At 42.4% G+C, this 20,870-nt stretch overlaps 1 protein-coding gene across 1 annotated transcript in view; it reads left to right on the top strand.

Moving 5' to 3' along the window:
- LOC124795844 (kynurenine 3-monooxygenase-like) overlaps positions 1–20,870 on the top strand; it is a 181,682-nt gene that overhangs the window by 42,305 nt on the left and 118,507 nt on the right. The window contains exons 3-4 of the mRNA XM_047259926.1: positions 1,286–1,479; positions 12,940–12,988. Coding sequence (XP_047115882.1) covers positions 1,286–1,479; positions 12,940–12,988 — 243 coding nt within the window. The remainder of the gene's footprint in view (positions 1–1,285; positions 1,480–12,939; positions 12,989–20,870) is intronic.

Below are 20,870 nucleotides of genomic sequence, written 5' to 3'. Positions count from 1 at the left end.
AAATTGCGGAGAAATTGGTCAAGAACTTTCGGGGATTTGAGCTTTTGAGCAAACTAATACATTTTTGCTAACAATATATCCCCTTTTAATGTGGCGCTCCAGGTGTACGAAAACATGCACGTTTTCGAATGCAACGTTGTGCCAAAATTTCAAGCAGTCGATGAAAAACTTTGGGATATATATGGCTTTGAAGAAACGAACATTTGCAATTTTGTTTATATGGATGGAGTTTGTTATTTACAGAGAAACGAGTAGGGAAGCAAATGAGGAGGGAACAGAGTGGTGCAATAGGGCTGGGCAAGCGATACTCGCGTTCGATCGGCCTCGAGATTTTCCGATACGTCGCAGCGTTCGATACAGCATCGAGTTTGTTCGAACGTAACATTTGACTCGCGCGGAGATAGTGCAAGGGGGACGCAAGAAACTAGGAACTAACCACAATAATAGCTATGGCTCTGCTTAAAGTTTGACAATTTCGTAGAACACTGGAGGAAACAGCATTAAATCGTACCGCTGCACAGACTCGTACTGTGTTAGAACAAATTTACAATGTGGGTGCTCATACAGTATTGCTATAATATGGATATACAAATATTTTTGCTGATTATTAAGCAAAGGTAACGGACAAAGACGAAAATGTTGTCCTCAAAAAATTTTACTTGACTGCGCCCAGTGTAATATTTTATTTCTTTATGGGAGGCGGTCATGGTTTAGCAAGCAGGTTGCAAATGAGCAATTCGATCCCTGTTCACATATCAGAATAAGAGATTTAAACGTTACCATAATGTTTTTTAGTCAGTCTGAAAACAAGACGGCACCATTCAGATGCAACAATCCAGAATTAAATATCGAACTAACGAAATATATCACATTTAAGTGACTGTAATTTTTGTCGCGAGAATGAACTACAGCAACAAGACTCGTCTTGGAGATAATACCACCAGACGCCACTGTATAGCAGGATGAGTGAATGCTCGAAAATTGCACAGCATCATGGTTGGAAACTTTTATTTATTAATTGGTCGCCGTTGTTATGCATGACCTGCACCGTAGAAGATGATTCAGTATGTGTTTCACAGTTATTTTTATTATTAAATTCCACACTACATCAAAAACGCTACGATACGTCGTTGTGATAGTACCAACGAAAGTCACTAGATCGCATGCCAATCAAAAGATGGAACAGAGCCCGAGATTTCCAGAACTGTGACGTATACTGTTCGGACAGTCCGAGTTGCGTTCAGACACAGACCTACGGTACAGTGTCGCGGTGCTTGGTTTGCAGACATCCGCACGGCGCAGCTGGTGCAGGGCCGCTCCATCAACCTGGCGCTGTCGTCGCGGGGCCGCGCCGCGCTGCGCGCCGTGGGCCTCGAGGAGGCGCTGCTGTCCAACCACGGGCTGCCCATGCGCGGCCGCATGCTGCACACCACCACCGGCGACACCCGGCACGTGCTCTACGACCCCCAGCACCACCAGGTACGCTACTCTGCCTTACACTCAATCACAGCTGAACTTTGCGTACCGGTCACACGCCGGAACAGTCTTCAGGCGTTCATGTTAACTGCCTTCCAGTACTGCAGTGTTCAGATCAGTGGATCCCAACTTGTGGATAGAGCTAATTACCCCCCGGTGGATCAAATGAATTTTTTTTTTCAAAGCAAAAGGGTTCAGTTGTGTTTGGGTCACGAAACTAAATTATTTTTAACAGATCGTTAGTATTACCACTGTTTTGTAAGTCACTAATACTGATTACATTAGCTACTAATAACTACACTACTGGCCATTAAAATTGCTACAACACGAAGATGACGTGCTACAGACGAGAAATTTAACCGACAGGAAGAAGATACTGTGATATGCAAATGATTAGCTTTTCAGAGCATTCACACAACGTTGGCGCCGGTGGCGACACCTACGATGTGCTGACATGAGGAAAGTTTCCAACCGATTTTTCATACACGGACAGCAGTTGACCGGCGTTGCCTGGTGAAACGTTGTTGTAATGCCTCGTGTAACGAGGAGAAATGCGTACCATCACGTTTCCGTCTTTGATAAAGGTCGGATTTTAGCCTATCGCGATTGCGGTTTATCGTATCGCGACATTGCTGCTCGCGTTGGTCGAGATCCAATGACTGTTAGCAGAATATGGAATCTGTGGGTTCAGGAGGGTAATACGGAACGCGGTGCTGGATCCCAACGGCCTCGTATCACTAGCAGTCGAGATGACAGGCATCTTATCCGCATGGCTGTAACGGATCGTGCAGCCACGTCGCGATCCCTGAGTCAACAGATGGGGACGTTTGCAAGACAACAACCATCTGCACGAACAGTTAGACGACGTTTGCAGCAGCATGGACTATCAGCTCGCAGACCACGGCTGCGGTTACCCTTGACGCTGCATCACAGACAGGAGCGCTTGCGATGGTGTACTCAACGACCAACCTGGGTGCACGAATGGCAAAACGTCATTTTTTCGGATGAATGCAGGCTCTGTTTACAGCATCATGATGGTCGCATCCGTGTTTGGCGACATCGCGGTGAACGCACATTGGAAGCGTGTATTCGTCATCGCCGTACTGGCGTATCACCCGGCGTGATGGTATGGGGTGCCATTGGTTACACGTCTCGGTCACCTCTTGTTCACATTGACGACACTTTGAACAGTGGACGTTACATTTCAGATGTGTTACCCGTGGCTCTACCCTTCATTCGATCCCTGCGAAACTCTAGATTTCAGCAGGATAATGCACGACCGCATGTTGCAGGTCCTGTAAGGGCCTTTCTGGATACAGAAAATGTTAGACCGCTGCCCTGGCCATCACATTCTCCAGGTCTCTCACCAATTGAAAACGATTGTTCTATGGTGGCCGAGCAACTGGCTCGTGATTTCTCAGGGTCTATGAACCCAAATTGCGCGAAATTGTAATCACATGTCAGTCCTAGTATAATATATTTGTCCAATGAATACCCGTTTATCATCTGCATTTCTTCTTGGTGTAGCAATTTTAATGGCCAATAGTGTATATTTTAATACTATTATTAACACGTGACACAGTGTGGTGGAGGCTTCAACTTGTGAAATGACTATATGAACATCTTCCTCACATAAGCCATCCACTACAGAAACATACTTTGTACGAGGTCCGTTCATTAAGTGAAGGAACACATTTTTTTCTCAGCCAGTACGGTTGAAAAAAATGCTTAATTTCCAGTGGGACATCGTGGAACATTCCTACTTTAGCCCCTATAGTTTCATGAAGTTCCTACAGCTGACGGCGCTGTACGTGGCCTTCAAATGGCGTCTGTAACGGAAGTGCGTTCCAAACAGAGAGCTGACATTGAATGTTCCCTGGCAGAAAACCAAAACAGCGTAGATATTCACGAGCGCTTGTAGTACGTCTACTGAGAGTTAGTAGTGAACAACAGCATGATGTGTAGTTGGGCGAGTCGTCCTGTCATCATCGCATCATGGTCGCTCTAACTTGTTCGATGCCCTGCGTGCCGGCCGGCCGGACACGGCTGTGACTTGTGCGATGTTGGAACGTGCGGACACTCTCACTCGACGTGATCGCCGGACTAGAGACAAACACCTTGTTGGTCAACTAGACGTCTCTGTTGGTAGTGCTGACACGCTCTTTCACAACTGCGGGTACTTAATGTATAATGTGCTGCCCTCAGGAAATTGAAGAAACGTCTTCGGTGTGTCCGTTGCCACAAAAATGCAAACGAGCTTCACCTTTTCCTTGGCAGAGCAAGGTCACACACAGGTCTCCGTATCCGAGAGGAGCTCACAAAACTTCATCAGACTTTCTCATCCACCCCATAGCCATGATATCGCACCTTCCGATTTCCATCTGTTTGACCCAAAGAAAGACGCACTCTGCGGTAAGGTTGGTTATTGATGCAGCAAGACGTTATCCACGACGTCGACCAGTAGAGTGGTATCTTGCGGGAAAATAGGCTCTCCATATAAGGTGGCGTAAGACCGTCGCACTAAATGGAGATGATGTTGAAAAAGAGACTTTTGTAGCCAAAATACTGGGGAATGATATTGTGTTTTGGAATATTGAATAAAACCAACTTACTTTCAGAAAAAAATGTGTTGCATTACTTACTGAACGCCCTCGTACTTAGTAGTATAGCATTAAAAACTGACACATATACATCATATTACATGCTCAGATATCTCAAGAAAATTCTTTCTGCGTGTTGCAGGTATATCCCGCAATAGGCTATAAATTGGTACTTTATTCACTTCGCAACAAATAAACGACGTGTTTGACGGCATAACACAACAGTAACTATGTAACTGCTACTACACGGCTGTAGGGCCTAACATTATTACTATTATTATTACTAGATGGAGTGGTCACACAAAAAGCATAGGCAGCCTGAAGTCTTCCAGTTTATGACAGTTGAGAAGTAAGGAGTAGCAGCCAAGAGATCTGCAACTAAGTATAGGGGCACACATTTTAACTTGGTTGATTTTAAGTGGGGGTGTAGGCTGTGAATGAAACTATGGAGAGGAATAGTGCAGAGAAAGCCTGTTTTGTAACAAGTGCCTACCCTCAGTGTGGGTAGTTAGCTTTCTTTTCTGAGGAGTCGTAGGTAAAAAAGGTTGTCATATATAAATAATACCGACTGTGTCATTCACTCATTAGTTCGTTGTTTCATAAAACACTTACAGAAACTGTTGTATCTTTCCTCAATTTAAAATTAAAAGTGTTCAAAAAATTATGTTTCATTGTAAAGTGTAGTTAAGAGCTTATGGTGGTGGTGGGGGGGGGGGGCAGTAATATCAAATATCGTATTGCAATCACGGTAATGGTTTCAAAGGTTGGGAACCACTGGTTTAGACCAACGTTGCTTTGACTTTGATTTGCTGAAAATTAAGACATCATATCTCACTTACATCAGTGCTACAACCAGACGAAAACTATTACCCCACAACCAGAATAATTCCTGGACGTGCTTAATAGGACATACCCTGCATTATTTAACATGTGACCAGTAAGTGAGTGTAGAGTATACATCGCAAACCAGGCACAGCTGCTAACGAAAGACGCTAACTGCAGGCAAAACTGTGCAAACTATATTTCAGCTCCGGAACTGATGCAAATGTGACGTGGAAAAAGAAAAGAGGAAGAGATATAAGAACGCCGATATTGTGATTTTGTCTGGTTGACTGCTACTAGTGATTTCCTCCAAAGAACTTGATCTTTTTGCCTTTGCTAGTCGATACAGTATCTATAACGGCATGCTTTGTGGAAAAAGAAAGGAAGCATCTGAGGTGCCTGCTCACATTCCAAGGTTAATGCATTTTTATCGCATACTCAGTGGCATTGATAGTTATGAGCAGCCATTCTCTGAAATTGGGAGGAAAGCAAAGCACCATCCTGCAAAGAGAAAAAGCAGAAGAGCTTGATGAGGAAAAACGTTTTTTATGCAAAAACAGGAGCGTAGTGAAGTAGCCAACATGATAGGAATGAAGATGCTGTTGGAGAGAAAGAAGATGATGACAACGACGATCAAATTGCAATCAAGCATTCAGAAAACTGTTAAAGTAACCTTGGCAAAAATCACGAATAATTGAAAAATAACTGGAAGGAGACCACGTAGTCAAGAAAGAATAATATCTGTTCTCATGTGTTGATGGAACATTCACATTATGGAATCTGGCATAGAAGAGAAATGCCAGAGGAAGAGATACCCACTTAGTCTTCGTGGATTTGCAGAAAGCCTATGATACGGTATTACAAAATAATCTATGTCTATTATTTACATCAAAGCAGTTAAACAGTTCCATAAGGACTGTGTGAAAGTCGTCAAAGTAGGAAATTCACTGAAACCAAGGTCTCCTGTTACTAATGGTGTATACCAAGGGTGTACTATATCACTGACGCTATTTAAAATCTATGCGGCGGAAGCACTTAAAGCCTGGAGGGACAAATATGGAGGCATGGGGATCCCTGTGGTAGATGAAATCTTATACACTTTTCTCTTCGCTAATGACCTGGTCGTCGTAGTAGGAGACGAGGATGATGCTGGGTACATACTTCGGAAATTAATAGAGGAGTATGAAAAATGGGGCCTCGCAATAAGCATCAGAAAAACCAAATATCTGAAGGTTTGCGACAGTAACATAGAGGATCTGGAGTCAGGGGATACAATTCTCTTAAGTGTCTTGGGGCTATGACAGCCTCAAACGCAAAAAGTAAAAATGACATAAATAATAGAAAAGAACAAGGCAGGAGGACCATACACAACTGAACTCGGTCCTATGGAATAAAAAAGTAACAAAAAGTACCAAACAGGTAATATATCGTCCAGTTGTTGAAAACATCGTTACGTACGTAGTATAAACGTAGATAGTAAACAAGCGCCAGAGAAACAAGTTGCTTGCAGTAGAGATGGACTTCTGTAGACAACGTTGTGGTATCTTCAAGTTGGACCGTGTACCAAATACCAACATAATAGAAGCGATAGGTGTCGGGAAATCCATAATAGACACCATACAGATGAAACCTCTAAAATGATATGAACACTGCATAGGATGGACGATAGCCGGTGGCCAAAGAAAGTGTGGCAGTGGACCCCAACGTTAAGAAGGAAGCGTGGACGACCTAGGAGGAGCTGGAAGCGAGAGATCTGCTGCGCCAGCTATAGAATTCTGTACTCGCAAGATGATGATGGTTTTGATATGTATTTTACAAAATGATAAAAGGGTAATAAATATTTTTTTAAAAAAAAAAAGAAAGCATTCGAAGCCAGATTAACAGTTCGATTCCATCTTCCTAGATTCCGGAAAGAATTGCGACACTGTGCCACGTCATCTACTGTTAACCAAAATACGCGTATACGAACTATCGTCGAAGATATGTAATTGCTTTGGTAAATATTTGCACAATAAAATCTAGTTCCCTATACTAGATTGCAAATGTTCCTAAAAACAAAAGTAGCGTAGTGTGTCCCAAGGAAACGTGACAGGACCCCAATGTTTGCAACATAAATAAACGATTTATCAGACAGGATCAGCAATACTATGAGACAGTCCGCTGTCCGATGCTGTTTCGTCCAGGAAGATATCGTTCTTGAAGTGCAGAAAGACTTCGACAAAATTGCCACCTGAGATAATGGGAACAGATGAAAGCTAACGTCTATAAGTAAGAGAAAGAACCTTGTATCTGATTATGCGATTAGTGGTCGAGATATTGAGCTCGTCACATCGCAGAAGTATTTAAGTTAAACACTAACAAACGATGTCAAACGAGATGATGACGTGAAACCAGTAATAGGGGATGCGAAACGAAGACAGAGATTGCTTGGATGGCTTCTCGGAGTATGCAGTGCACCTGTAAAAGAAATCATAAAGAAGAAGCTAGTGTGACCAATGTTAGAGTGTCGTTCCAGTATTTAGAATCATTACCTAGTTCAACGAGAATAATCGAGAAGCGCTTTTAGTATCGTATCACTGCGGTATAGCACAAAGGAGTCCTTGGAAGAAATACGACGTCGTTCTTACGAAAGAATAACGCCTAAATTTAGAGAAGCTAAGTTCGACGAAGACGGTGCGGCCATCATGCTGCCATCTGTCTCATTTATCACGTAGAGATTATGAGAATATGATATATTAGGGTACGTACAGAGGCGTGGAACAGACATTTTCCCCTCACTAAATACACGAGTGGAATATGTTGTTATCTTTAGTCCGAAGACTGGTTTGATGCAGCTCTCGATGCTACTCTATCCTGTGCAAGCATCTTCATCTCCGAATAAATGCTGCAACCTACATCCTTCTGAACCTGCTTACTGTATTCATCTCTTGGTCTCCATCTACAATTTTTATCCCCTATACTTCGGTCTAATACTAATCTGGTGATCTCTTGATGTCTCAGAATGTGTGCTACCAAACGATACCTATTTTTTAGTGAAGTTGTGCTACAAATTTCTTGTCTCCCCAATTCTAATCAATTCCTCGTCGTTAGTTACTCGATACACCCATCAAATCTTCAACAATCTTCTGTAGCACCACGTCTCAAAAACCTCTCTTCTCTTCTTGTCTAAACTGTTTATCGTCCACATTTCATTTCCGTGCATGGCTATGCTCCAGACAAATACCTTCAGAATCTACATTCGCTGTTAGTAAATTTATCCTCTTCAGAAACGCTTTTCCTGCCGTGCTAGTTTACATTTTCTTCCTCTCTACTTCAGCCATCATCAGTTATTTTGCAGCCCAAATAGCAAAAGTCATTTGCTACGTTAGTATCTCGTTTCCTGATCTAATTCCCTCAGCGTCACCTGACTTAATTTGACTACATTCCATTATTCGTGATTTGCTTTTATTGATGTTCAACAAGTCGCTTTCCATTCCGAACAACTGTTTTTCCAAGTCTTTTGCTGTCTCTGACAGAATTACAATGTCATCGGCAAACGTCAGAAGTTTATTTCTTCTCTCTTTCTGCATTTTTTTTGGTTTTCCTTACTGCTTGCTTAGTGTACAGACTAAATTACATCGTGGATATGTTACAACCCTGTCTCACTCCCTACTGTTTCTTGTCCGTAGACTCTTTTAACTTCCGTCTGGTTTCAGTACCAAGTTGTAAATACCCTTTTGCTCCCTGTATTTTACGCCTGATACCTTCAGATTTTCAAAAGGAGTATTCCGGTCAGCGTTGTCAAAAGCGTTCTCTAAGTCTACAAATGCTATAAACGTAGATTTGCCTTTCTTTAACCTATCCCCTCAGAGAAGTCGTAGGGTTGGTACTGTCTCGCGTGAGCCTACATTTCTCTGAAAACCAAAATGAACTTCCCCGAGGTCGTTTTCTACAGTTTATCCATTCTTCTGTCAAGAATTCGTGTTAGTATTTTTTAACCGTGACTTATTAAACTACTAATTCGATAGTATTTACCCTTGTCAGCATCTGCATTTTTTTGAAATTGGTATTATCACATTGAACAGAATGTGATAGAAAATGGATAGTATTAATATGATGTACTGTCTGCCATGCGCTGTTCAGTAACCCGTGTAGCTCGTGGTGTGTACTTTCAGGTACTACTACTATTTATTCACACTGCCCATTCTAGTTATGATCTCATGGTCTATATTCCACTGTTTTAAAGACTTACGATTTCGAGACATATTCGTAACGTTTGGCAGGCAGACTGCTCTTCGCTAATTCTAACGCACTGCTTAACTAAAGGGCGTCGTAATTGCAACTCCGTGTCACACAGAAAACAGTTGCGATGGTTAGGCATGAGCGTGTGGCAGTTGCAGGTTTGTAGGGCCCACCAAGGTCCGCCTGTTTGCCTACCATGCAGTGGCCCGGGTTCGATTTCCGGCCGATGTGGAGATTTTCTCCGCTCGTGGACTGAGTGTGTTGCACTCATCATCACCAACGCACAAGTCGCCCAATGTGGCGTCACCTGAAATAAGCTTTGCACTCGGCGGCGGCACTTCCCCGGATGTGGCCTGCTGGTCAACACTGCCACACGATCATTAATTCTTTTCAGGGTCCACCAGAGAAGTCAGCAGAACAGGAACAGGTTATATAAGCAGTGCCCGCTAACCATCTAATCTGAGCTCATCACCAAAACTGGAAACTAGGTCTCATGCACACTTTTCCAGTGTGAAACCTCCGACAGCTGAACAAGCAGCGTCTATTTTCTGCTACAGCTTTAACGAACCTGAGTGCAGAAGTGTCTTGATTCTGTTGGGTAGTTTGTAATTTCTCTCTCGTCAGTCATATTACTAACCAAAATTAGGTGACATCCGCCTTCCTTATCTTCAAGTGTTTATTCTCCATTATACCGCCTACGGTTAAAATTCATTTAATTGCCAACTTTCAAATCAGGGATGCGAGCTTAAGGCGCCAGTTTTTTCGTTTTATCTCGACTGTCGAACGTCCCAATCACTTCACCGCCTACGCTGATGGTCGTAAAGCCAAGCACGGACTCAACGGACTGCTGAAATGACTTTCCCATCTTCTGTCCCTCAATTCGTACATAAATGTTACATTTTGTATTATGAACTCATCCTTTAACCAGCATGAAATTCCTATGTCGGCATAGCCAAATAGCGAAAGGTCAATGATTAAAGCACCACACTCTATTAACTTCAAGTCTTTCCTCCAACGCATACTACAGTGTGGTACCGCTCCCTACACCTGTCTCCCATCAATCCAACAATATTCTCTTAATACATAAACGTCACGTCATTTGTCTCACAGGAACTACCTACGCATTCTCCTTGAACGTGCGTGTCTAAAGAAATCGCGTATTCGAGTGACGTTCAGTTCTTGAAATATGAACTTGTACTACACTGAAGAGCCAAAGAAACTGTTACACCTGCCTAATATCGTGTAGGGCCCCCGCAAACACGCAGAAGTGCCGCAACACCACGAATCCTGCAGGGCTGTCCCTAAATCCGTAAGAACACGAGGGGGTTGTGGTCTTTTCTGAACAGCATGTTACAAGGCATCCCAGATATGCTCAATCATTTCCATGTCTGGGGAGTCTGGTGGTCAGCGGAAGTGTTTAAACTCAGAAGAGTGATCGTGGAGCCACTCTGTAGCAATTCTGGACCTGTGGGGTGTCGCATTGTCCTGCTGGAATTGCCCTAGTCCGTCGGAATGCATAATGGACATGAATGATTGCAGGTGGTCAGACAGGATGCTTACATGTTACCTGTCAGAGTCGTATCTAGAAGTATCAGGTGTCACATATCACTCCAACTGCACACGCCCACACCATTACAGAGCCTCCACCAGCTCGAACAGACCCCTGCTGACATGCAGGATCCATGGATTCATGAGGTTTTCTCCATGCCCGTACACGTCTATCCGCTCGATACAATTTGAAACGAGACTCGTTCGACCAGGCAACATGTTTCCAGTCATCAACAGTCCAATGTTGGTGTTGACGGACCCAGGCGAGGGTGTAAAGCTTTGTGTTATGCAGTCATCAAGGGTACACTAGTGGACCTTCGTCTCCGAAAGCCCATAACGATGATGTTTCGTTGAATGATTCGCACGCTGACATTTGTTGATGGCCCATCATTGAAATCTACGGCAGTTTGCTGAATGGCTGCACTCCTGTGACGTTGAACGATTCTCTTCAGTCGTTGTTGGTCCCGTTCTTGCAGGATCTTTTGCCGGACGCAGCAATGTCGGAGATTTGATGTTTCACCGGATTCCTGACATTCACGGTACACTCGTGAAATGGTTGTACGGGAAAATACCCACATCGGTCGCAACCTCGGAGATGCTGTGTTCCATCGCTCGTGCGCCGACTATAACGCCACTTTCAAACTAGCTTAAATCTTGACAACTTCCCATTGTAGCAGCAGTAAGCGATCTAACAACCGTGCCAGACATTGTTGTCTTATATAGGCGTTGCCGACCGCAGCGCCGTATTTCGCCTGTTTACATATCTCAGCACTTGACTACATATGCCTGCACCAGTTTCTTTGGTGCTTCAGTGTAGTAGGTGGCTCTGTTCTTGAAGTTTTCGGTGTTCAGCGTCTAGGAAAAAAAAGAGAGAATAATAATCTAGACTCAAATCTCCGTTCAACATCCTACTTGACTCTTATAGTTGATTTCCTTGTGCTGATTTGTGAAGTGGCGACTTTGAAAAGCCCACAGACGATTACCTTGTCTCCCATTGACCGATTAAGGTCTGAAGGACAGCGGATCTGACCATCCAGATTTATATTTGCTGCGGATCCCGTAAACTGCTTATGGCAAATTCTCGGACTATTCTCATAAAAAGGTTACAGCCGATTTTGCTATCACCCCCATAATCCTCCTCCCTAGTCGAGATTGTGGCCCGATAACGAACCAAGATTATGGTTGCGAGACGGAACGCAAGCTTGGAACGTGCAAGCATGGGGAGAAAAGTCAGCTGTACCCTGTCAAAGGAACCATCACGGCATTCACTTTGATCGATTTCAGGAAATCATTGCAAATCTGTATCTCGATGGCCGGACAGTGATTTGAAACACTATATTCCCGAACTGCACCACCTCGCTCGGTTTGTGCTTCCCGTATAATGACTTCATCGTAGACAAAATATTAACGCTTATCTTCCTTCCTTCTCCATGGGTCTGGTGAACTAATGCGCAAAAGGTTGTAAGGACGAGAAAGTCCAACCTTCCTGAAAATGTACCTTGTTGAATCTCGAGCCTTTCTGCAGTGAGTCAAACAACGAGGCCGATGGCACAGTCAATGGCTATTAGTTCGACGGATGGGAATATTAAGTTCTCTGGTATCCTTCGTGTTTATTCTTTCACGAGCATCAGCATAAACACAGCATAATCTTAATAGTTAGACGAAAGATATCACTATCAAACTTAGCAAGGGAACAGGCAATGTGCACGGAGCACCTGGGACTTTCGGACTGTATTTCGGTGAAATATTCCTGTTCTGCGTGAACTTACCTCTTTGAAATAAGGGAACGCAACGTCCAAACACACCTCTCGTCTTGAGTTCTGAGGCGATGGGAACCACCTAATGAGCTACTGCATTCAGAGTCTCTTAATTCACGATAAGTATCCAAGGAGTGCTATAAGTGTCTGTGTAGTATGTCACTTTGTGTTACATTGTATCTTTTACGTGTCACATCTGACATACAAAAATGACATTGTGTTTGCGAGGCTCTGTTGATTTATATCATGTTGCTCCATTGAATCTATTAATTAACGAACTAATCATTACATTCACCAGAAAATCAAGTAAAACCGTTACGCGTGTAGCGTGTAAACTGTATGTCAAATCGTTAAATATGTCATTGTAAAGTTACCTGAGTTCTTGCTATTGAAGAGTTTATATGTTGTTTATTGAATTTCACATGATTCAGTCACGAGAATGTAATGTTCAACGAGTAACGAAATCTTTGCTGGTCTGTCACTGATTTTTTTCACTTTGTTTTCTTTTGTTCCAGTGCATCTATTCCGTTGGGAGGAAGTATCTGAACGAAGTTCTGCTTTCAGGTAAGAATAATCATTTGAGACACATCTTCTCAGTTTCTTGTTTCAGTTAGGTATTACAACAGTGACGGACAAAAAAACGCAACACAAAAGAAGGAATTGTGCGACATAAACAAAAGTTGGTAGACGCGTTTCTACATCTGAAAGACGATGTCTGTTTCTCGCCAGACACGTAAGAGTGCCTCTAGTAGCGACACTATGAGGATGCAAATCTGGTTTGCGTGAAATATACGCTGTAACGGTCGTGAGCGTTAGCTACACTTGAGATTGGACGTGGTGAGTTGATGTTAGTCAAGAATGCCTCTAAGGCGACGAAAACACCATTATCAACACCTCACTGAGTTTGAACGAGTTCATATTATATGGCTTCGAGACGTTAGATGCACCTTCTGAGATATTACAGAAAGATTTGCTAGGAATGCGGCCACTCTACATGATTACTGGTAGCTGTGGTGAGAAGACCGGGCCCCGACCGTCGACGTGGCACTACTAAGAGGGGACACCATGATATTCGGCACATGACTCTGGCGCATTGTACCGCATCTGCAACAGCAATTTGAGCATTAGCTGGCACCACAGTGACACAACGAACTGATACAAATCTGTTACTTCAAGGACAGCTCGGAACCAAATGCCCTGTAGGGATCATTCACTGACCCCAAACCACCGACATTTGCGACTTCAGTGGTATCAAGCGAGAGCTCATTGGAGAACAGGGTGGAGGTATGTTGTGTTTTCTGATGAGAGCTGGTTCTACCAGCGATGGCCGTGTTTTGATTAACAGGCGGCGAGTTGAGGGCCTGCGACCAACGCATTCGACATAAACCTAGAGCTATGGTGTGGGGTACGATATCGTGTGACAGCAGGAACAATCTCGTGGTTGTCTGCAAAACTGAAAATCAGTCTGGTGATACGACCTGTTGTGCCGACATTATGAACAGCATTTCAAGGTCATTTTCCAACAGGATAACGCACGCCCACATACCGCCGTTGTAACTCAACACCCTCTACCCAGTGTCGACATGTTGCCTTGGCCTACTCGATCACCTGGAGATGGACGTCATCGGGTGAAAACTCCAGTGTCATCCACAACCAGAATTTACCATTCCTGTCGTGTTTTCTGATACACTCTGGTTCTGCCTCGGTGCCAGCGATGGCCGTGTGTTGGTTAGGAGGAGACCAGTTGAGGCACTGCAACCAGCACACTGGACTTACACCTGGAGTTCACCGATCAAGTGCAACTGGCGCGCAATTCCATCCCAGAACTGACATCCGGCGCCTGTACAACACAATGCATTCACGTTTGCTTGTTTGCATTCATCACTCTAGCAGTTACATCGGTTATTAATGTATAGTACCAGCATTCCAAATTTGCAGTGGCTTATCTTGGACTCACTTCAACCTATGATCTCGCAATGTTAATCACTTAAATATGTTCCAAAACAAACGTATTCCCGAAATTTCACTACACTATATTAATTCTTTAGCCCAGATCATCTGCTCTGTGGTTTTAATACAGTCTTCTACTTTTCCTTATGGTGTATGTTTTCCCCGTTTTTTGTTCGGACCATTCGTTTTCTTTTTAGGTGTGGTGTCGCATTCATTTTGCTCCTTTTACTTTCTCAAACATACTTTGGGAGTTGTTTTACCCCGAGCCTTGTTTGCGTCTGGAACAAGGGACTGGTGACCCTGTAGTTTGGTCCCTTTATCCCTCAAACCAACCATCTTTTTTTGGTTTCCTGATTTTTTCCGTCATTGTATGTTACTGAAAGTACTTGTATCAAATATACTTAAACTAAAGATGATAATTCGATACTAGCTTTCATTAACGTCAGACAAAGTCATACCTTGAATAAGGGTTTGGAAATTTAATGTGAATCCTCAGGAGGCGTCAAAGCTTTTTGTGACTTTTACTGCATCCTCCATTTTATAGATGAAGCAGAGGTGACAATCTAAAATCACAAAATTTGTGCTATACGATAATATTAACGTCGGACCCCACAATATTGTGGATGATGCTAACGTAAAAACTACTTTAGTTGTAGCATATAACCACTCTTTTAATTGAGAACAATATTATCATGTTTATTCTCATATAGGGGAGGGGTGATCGATAATATCGTGATATATAATGTCTCATCAGAATTACGCCCGCAGCAAAGTAGCTCCTCTGAAATCAAAAAGGGTTCAACGCGGCTAGTTTTGTTTCTAAATTCTACAATATAAACCATGCGCGGGTATTGTTGTTTCTCTTGTCTTGTTATCTGCGCTCTGAATAAGTCTATGTAGCTAGGCGTGCGATATAGCTGGCATTTCCGCGTGATATGCTACGGGATGGATCAGGGCACTTCTATTAAACTGCAAGAAATGTGACTATAGCTAATTTATACGGGACAGACTTACTTTGAAACTTATACTGAAGGCTAGGTAGATCTTTGCAGTAAGGTCACGGACTAAGAATATCTGAGAAATTGTGTGCGCGAGAGAAAGTAGCGATCAGTGTTAAACTCTATTACATGCCGAATAACCGATAATAGAATCTGTAGACTACACAAAGGGACGTTAAATTGAAAATAAGAACAGAATTGGACACTTAGCTTTGTGAAAGTAAAAGCGTACGAAGATTGAATGACTGTATCGAAGTATAGCAATGGACCATAGTGCTTGCTATAATATCTTTGAGTGACGGACTATAAAAATCACGGACATTTTGGTTGTCGTAATTGTTGAGAGTAATTGTAGGATCAACCCTCCCTTTCCACCCTGATTTCCACAATAGCGTGTGTGTTAGTCAACAATAATCATATGCAAGCTGCAAACTGTATCTCTGGATGACGGAAGATTCGATTATGAAATATTACGAAGCATAAAACTGTGACTTAAAAGCTATTTAACATTTCGTTTCCAAACGGACAGAAATAATATAAAATTAGAAACAGTGCGAATAAGTATTAACTTCGGAAGTAGGAAGCTGAAATAATAACTAAAATCCAACGACCTTATTAACCATCTTGTCTTCGGTAACGCAACATCAAATGAAGGGTGATCGACTGTGCAAAAAGTCAACATTACTGTTATGAAATCCCGAAATTTAGTTACCGTTACAGTGAAGATGTTTGTGGCTGCTCCATCTGATGTGTAGATACAACGAAAGGTCGGGCATGTACAGTAGATAACAATATCAGTATCTTACGTCAGAGAAGTCGACGACAGCAGATCGTCGGAGGGCGATTACAATCTTCTATCAGCTGATATTTTTCATTTTGTAAATCACTGCTATGTAAAAGGGGCTGTGTAATGCAAAACTAATTTCTTTCTGAATGCTGCATTAATGATACAAAACCAGTCTCCAGTTATCCTGATTCAACTAACGTCGAATTAGTTTGCCTTTCACTAGAAGAAGTCGTAGCTTTGTTGTGAGTTTAATGTTCAGAATGTGAAGTATTCTCTTTTTCTTGTAAAATAAGATATATTTTTAAATGATTTTTGTATGTTTGAAGATAGAGTGTATTGTGAATTGTACCAGGGACCTAGAAACGACGGAGAGGCTTCGTCCCCACCGTAGCCCTCAGTGGTTCACAATCCCAGAACAGGCTATAGCAGTCCACTCACCCCACCGCCGTCCCACACCAAACCCAGGGTTATTGTGCGGTTCGGCCCCCAGTGGACCCCCCCCCCCCGCCCCCCCCCCCCCCCGGAACGTCTCATACCAGACAAGTGTAACCCAACAATGTTTGCATGGTAGAGTAATGATGGTGTAGGCATACGTGGAAACAGAGTTTGCACAGCAATCGCCGACATAGTGTAACTGAGGCGGAGTAAGGGGAACCAGTCTGTTGTATTCGCCTAGGCAGATGGAAAACCACCTTAAAAACCATCCACATACTGGCCGGCACACCGGACCTCGACACTAATCCGCCAGGCGGATTCGTGCCAGGGACCGGCACGTCTTTCCGCTCGGAAAGCAGCACTTTAGACCATGCGGCTAGCCATGAATATAGATTACCTCTATTGGGTTATTAGTTCTGTTCTGTAGTGAGTAAGATGGTTTGTCAGTATCCCAGTTCCCATTTATTACTTACTATCTGGAGCCAAAATACGCTGTACTAATCTGACACAAGTTAATGGAGTGCCTCTTACACTGCAAAGGTACTATAAATATTATAGTAAAGACATAGCTTAAGGGCGAAAAACAATCACATAAATGTTTAGATAATAATGCGAGCAGTCTTGATTGTTCTGTGTCAAGCTATTAGAACAAGCTATTAGTACTATCTCCCTAAATGGTCAAATACTTTATGTGGAACACTAAAACAAACCTGTTCTGTATTTATTCTTATTTCCTGGCAGTTTTTCAACCTGTAGACTTCAGGATTCTCTCTCTTAAGTTGTCTTAACTATTTTTTTATCAGTACTGTGGGGAACTGTGTTACTTTTAGTCATGCCATGTTAATCAGAAACACCTGTAACAATTGAGGTATTATATCTCCTTGGCTACAACTACAGTCGTTCAAAGATATTAAAATTAATGATGTATGTTACCAAAAGTCTCTATAAGTTCTGAAGCAGAGCAATTTACTTAAAAATTTACACAATGCTGTAATAAAAACTTGCTGGGGGCATGCATTATATTTTTAATATATATATATAATATATAAACATTTTCTAATAAAAAAGAGAATATGGGTGTATGTCTGGGGTCTCCTCCCAAACCCTTGGATCGATTTCAACCAAATGTGGTAGAGAAACAGCAGGCCTCAGGAATATCAGCGCTGTAGGTTTATAACCTGCAGCTCCAATAGGAGCGGGGATATAGGCAAAAACGCCCCCGTGTGTATAGTCTGCCCTGCATAACTGGCATGTGTGGGAACAGCATTGCCCTGCCAATCCAACCTGCTTTGCAGGCAGCTTATATATTAGGGGTAATAAACAATTTTCTGGACCCTGACATGTCGACTGCCCTGCATGACAGGCCAGCTGTAATACTATCAGGCTGTTTTACTGAACTGCTTTGCATAGTGGCCTCTATGTCAGGGGCAAATACATAATATTCAGGCCCCTGATGTGTAGACTGCTGTGAATGTGAGGTGTGCTGCAGGACTGTCATTGGCCTGCTTTAGTAACTGTATTGCAGGAGCTACACGTTACAATGAGCAAGACTGAGGACAGGTTGAGACGGATAGAGGAGTGGATGGACAGAGTGAGGAGGAGGAGGAAATAGACAGAGAGAGAGGAGGAGGAAATGCATGAGGCAGGTGGAAGGCGTAGATGGGCAGCGGGCAGGTGGAAAAGGAAGGGGGTTGGAGATGGAGAGAGATATCATCAGAGTGAATGCATATGATTAGAGAGAGGAGGTAAAGGAAATGAGCAAAGGAAGGGGGAAAAGGAGATAAAGAGACAGAAAGAGTGGGGAGGAGGATATAGAGATGGGAGGATGAGGCATACAGACAGAGGGAGAAAGAGAGGTAGGTACAGAGATGGGCATGAGGAGACATGTGCAATATACATGTCAAACACATATAGGAGTGAAGCTATGGGAAAGGGCTAGAAGACAAGTATAATATGTAAATGAGAAATGTTATTACTAAAAATCTCGAAAAGTTCTTGACCAATTTACTTAGAATTGGGGGGGGGGGGACATTGAAAGCAAAAATCTCGAAAAGTTCCTGACCGAATTACTTCAAATTTTTATATGGTACTTCACATGTTTTCTATTAAATCGACTGTGAGAAATAAAATACTGTGTTGTGCTGTGAAAATATACGGTTTAGGTTTTTTCCTGCAGTCATTTTTAACTACGGCAAAAAGATATTTAAACCATTAGAAAAATTGTTCTCCCATGTGTATTCTTTCTCCTTATATAAAATTTTCAACAAAAATTGTGTGCACAACATTGTATTCCCTCGTTTTCTTCGTTGCAGTCATTCTTATCGGAAAACAGGACAGTTGTAATATGATTTATCAGGTTATGATTTGAATACTACAGAATTTGAATTGTAATTCCACGCTCTCAGATTAAAACTATGCAAAATACTGTCATTAGAGCTATTGTCCTCATACATCCAACAGCTGGAGAGGTCTCTCTCGTACTGTGAATACCAATGATCTCCACCGATTTAGCCACTTATTTCAAGCGACTTCTGTTCCCAATCAAGCGTTGTTTTAATAACGATAAGCAAGGTTCAAGGTCAAAGAGAGAATAGAGGAAATAGACACAAGAGATGGAGGAGGAGGAGAGGGATGGAGAGGGAGAGGGAGTGGAGGAGATGAAGAGAGATAGGGGGAGGAGAACATGAACAGAGACGGTGGAGAGGAAGAGGAGATAGACTAAGAGAGGAGGAGAAGGAGATTGGGAGGTACATCCAATTCCAATACATACTTAGCGGTTGGGGAGCATTGCCAGGTTCGCAAATAATATAATAATACTAACAACAATAATAATAATAACTGAAACAGTTTGTTGGCACAAATTACAGTAATCAGTCATGCGCCATCCACTCTCTTTCTGTTCGTACAAGATGATAATGTTTCTTTTGCCTTCGTGTTTCGACAATATCTTAATGTTAAGCTGACAGGGCTGTTGATATCCCAAGTGAGCTCTCTGACTGCGAACTAGCAAAAGTGCGCTGGTGTAGACTGAGGAACTAAACGGAAAGCTTTACGTGATCAGAGGGAGGTACCACAGAGCAGACATATTTATGTAGGAAGTATTCAGATGCTGACAGGGCTGTTGATATCCCAAGTGTGCTCTCTGACTGCGAACTAGCAAAAGTGCGCTGGTGTAGACTGAGGAACTAAACGGAAAGCTTTACGTGATCAGAGGGAGGTACCACAGAGCAGACATATTTATGTAGGAAGTATTCAGATGCACAGAATGGAATTTTGGTCGCCAGCATGTTTCGCCAGTCATGTGGCTATAGTGTGCTGTAAGATTTGTCCATAAGGCCCCTACACATATTCATTGCCCTTGGTTCAGACAGATCACGTTCAAAAGCATTGTGGATTTTGTACATTTGTTTCATTGGCACCTTAATAATTTGCATTTGATATTTGAGCAAACTTTTCTTAAAGCTTTGAAGAGATAAATACAAGGCTAATCAGCTCGTTTGAGACAAGTCTCGCACACAGATATTGTCATTTTTTGTCATAGGAAAGAACAGATAGCTACCGCAGTTTCCTAGGTTTTTACTGCACTTTATTATATTTCTGCGTCTTTGCCTTCTTTGCCTTAATAAATTACACTGAGGTGGAATTGCAAAATGGCTTCCCAGTATTCCAAAGCGAAAGTTTTCCGGGAAACTTCATATTTGAAGCTATGACATGCAGCAAATTTTCGATTTACCTCATTTGAACTAATTTTCGGGTCACCAAGTCGGTGACCTCATTATCATATTTAACCTGTGCTGTGTATTTCCCATACAAATCCTCTGTAAGGCGAATTTATTTCTGATGTATATCCACATTTTTTAGAATTTCCATAAATATATGATGACGTATTTCATCGAAAGCTTTTACGTAATCAATAATACAAAGGCCTACATTTTATTCTGGTCAAAGCAGATTTCACTAGAAATTGTAGTGCAATTACTGCTTACCTTTTAAATTCGATTGTACAATATTCCTGAGAGCAATTATCGAAACTCTCTGTAACAAATGCGTCATTAGGAATAAATCCTTTTGCAACAGATACTGTTTTTTTTTTCTTTTTGGAGTCACCTCATAGAGTTGTTCCAATACGAGAATTTCTTATGAAGACTGTTGGCAAAGTAGCTTGATGATCCTTCTTAACCTGGAGATCCTTCTTTTTAACGAACTCGGTTGGGACACAATAAATGTATATCAACACAGCTGTGGTGGTTTCTTAATTAGTATTTACAAGAATCAA

This window comes from Schistocerca piceifrons, chromosome 4 (assembly GCF_021461385.2).
Source record: "Schistocerca piceifrons isolate TAMUIC-IGC-003096 chromosome 4, iqSchPice1.1, whole genome shotgun sequence".
NCBI classification, from domain to species: Eukaryota; Metazoa; Arthropoda; class Insecta; order Orthoptera; family Acrididae; genus Schistocerca; species Schistocerca piceifrons.
Note: the sequence above shows the minus strand (reverse complement) of the source record. Positions and strands in the feature narration are given on the sequence as shown.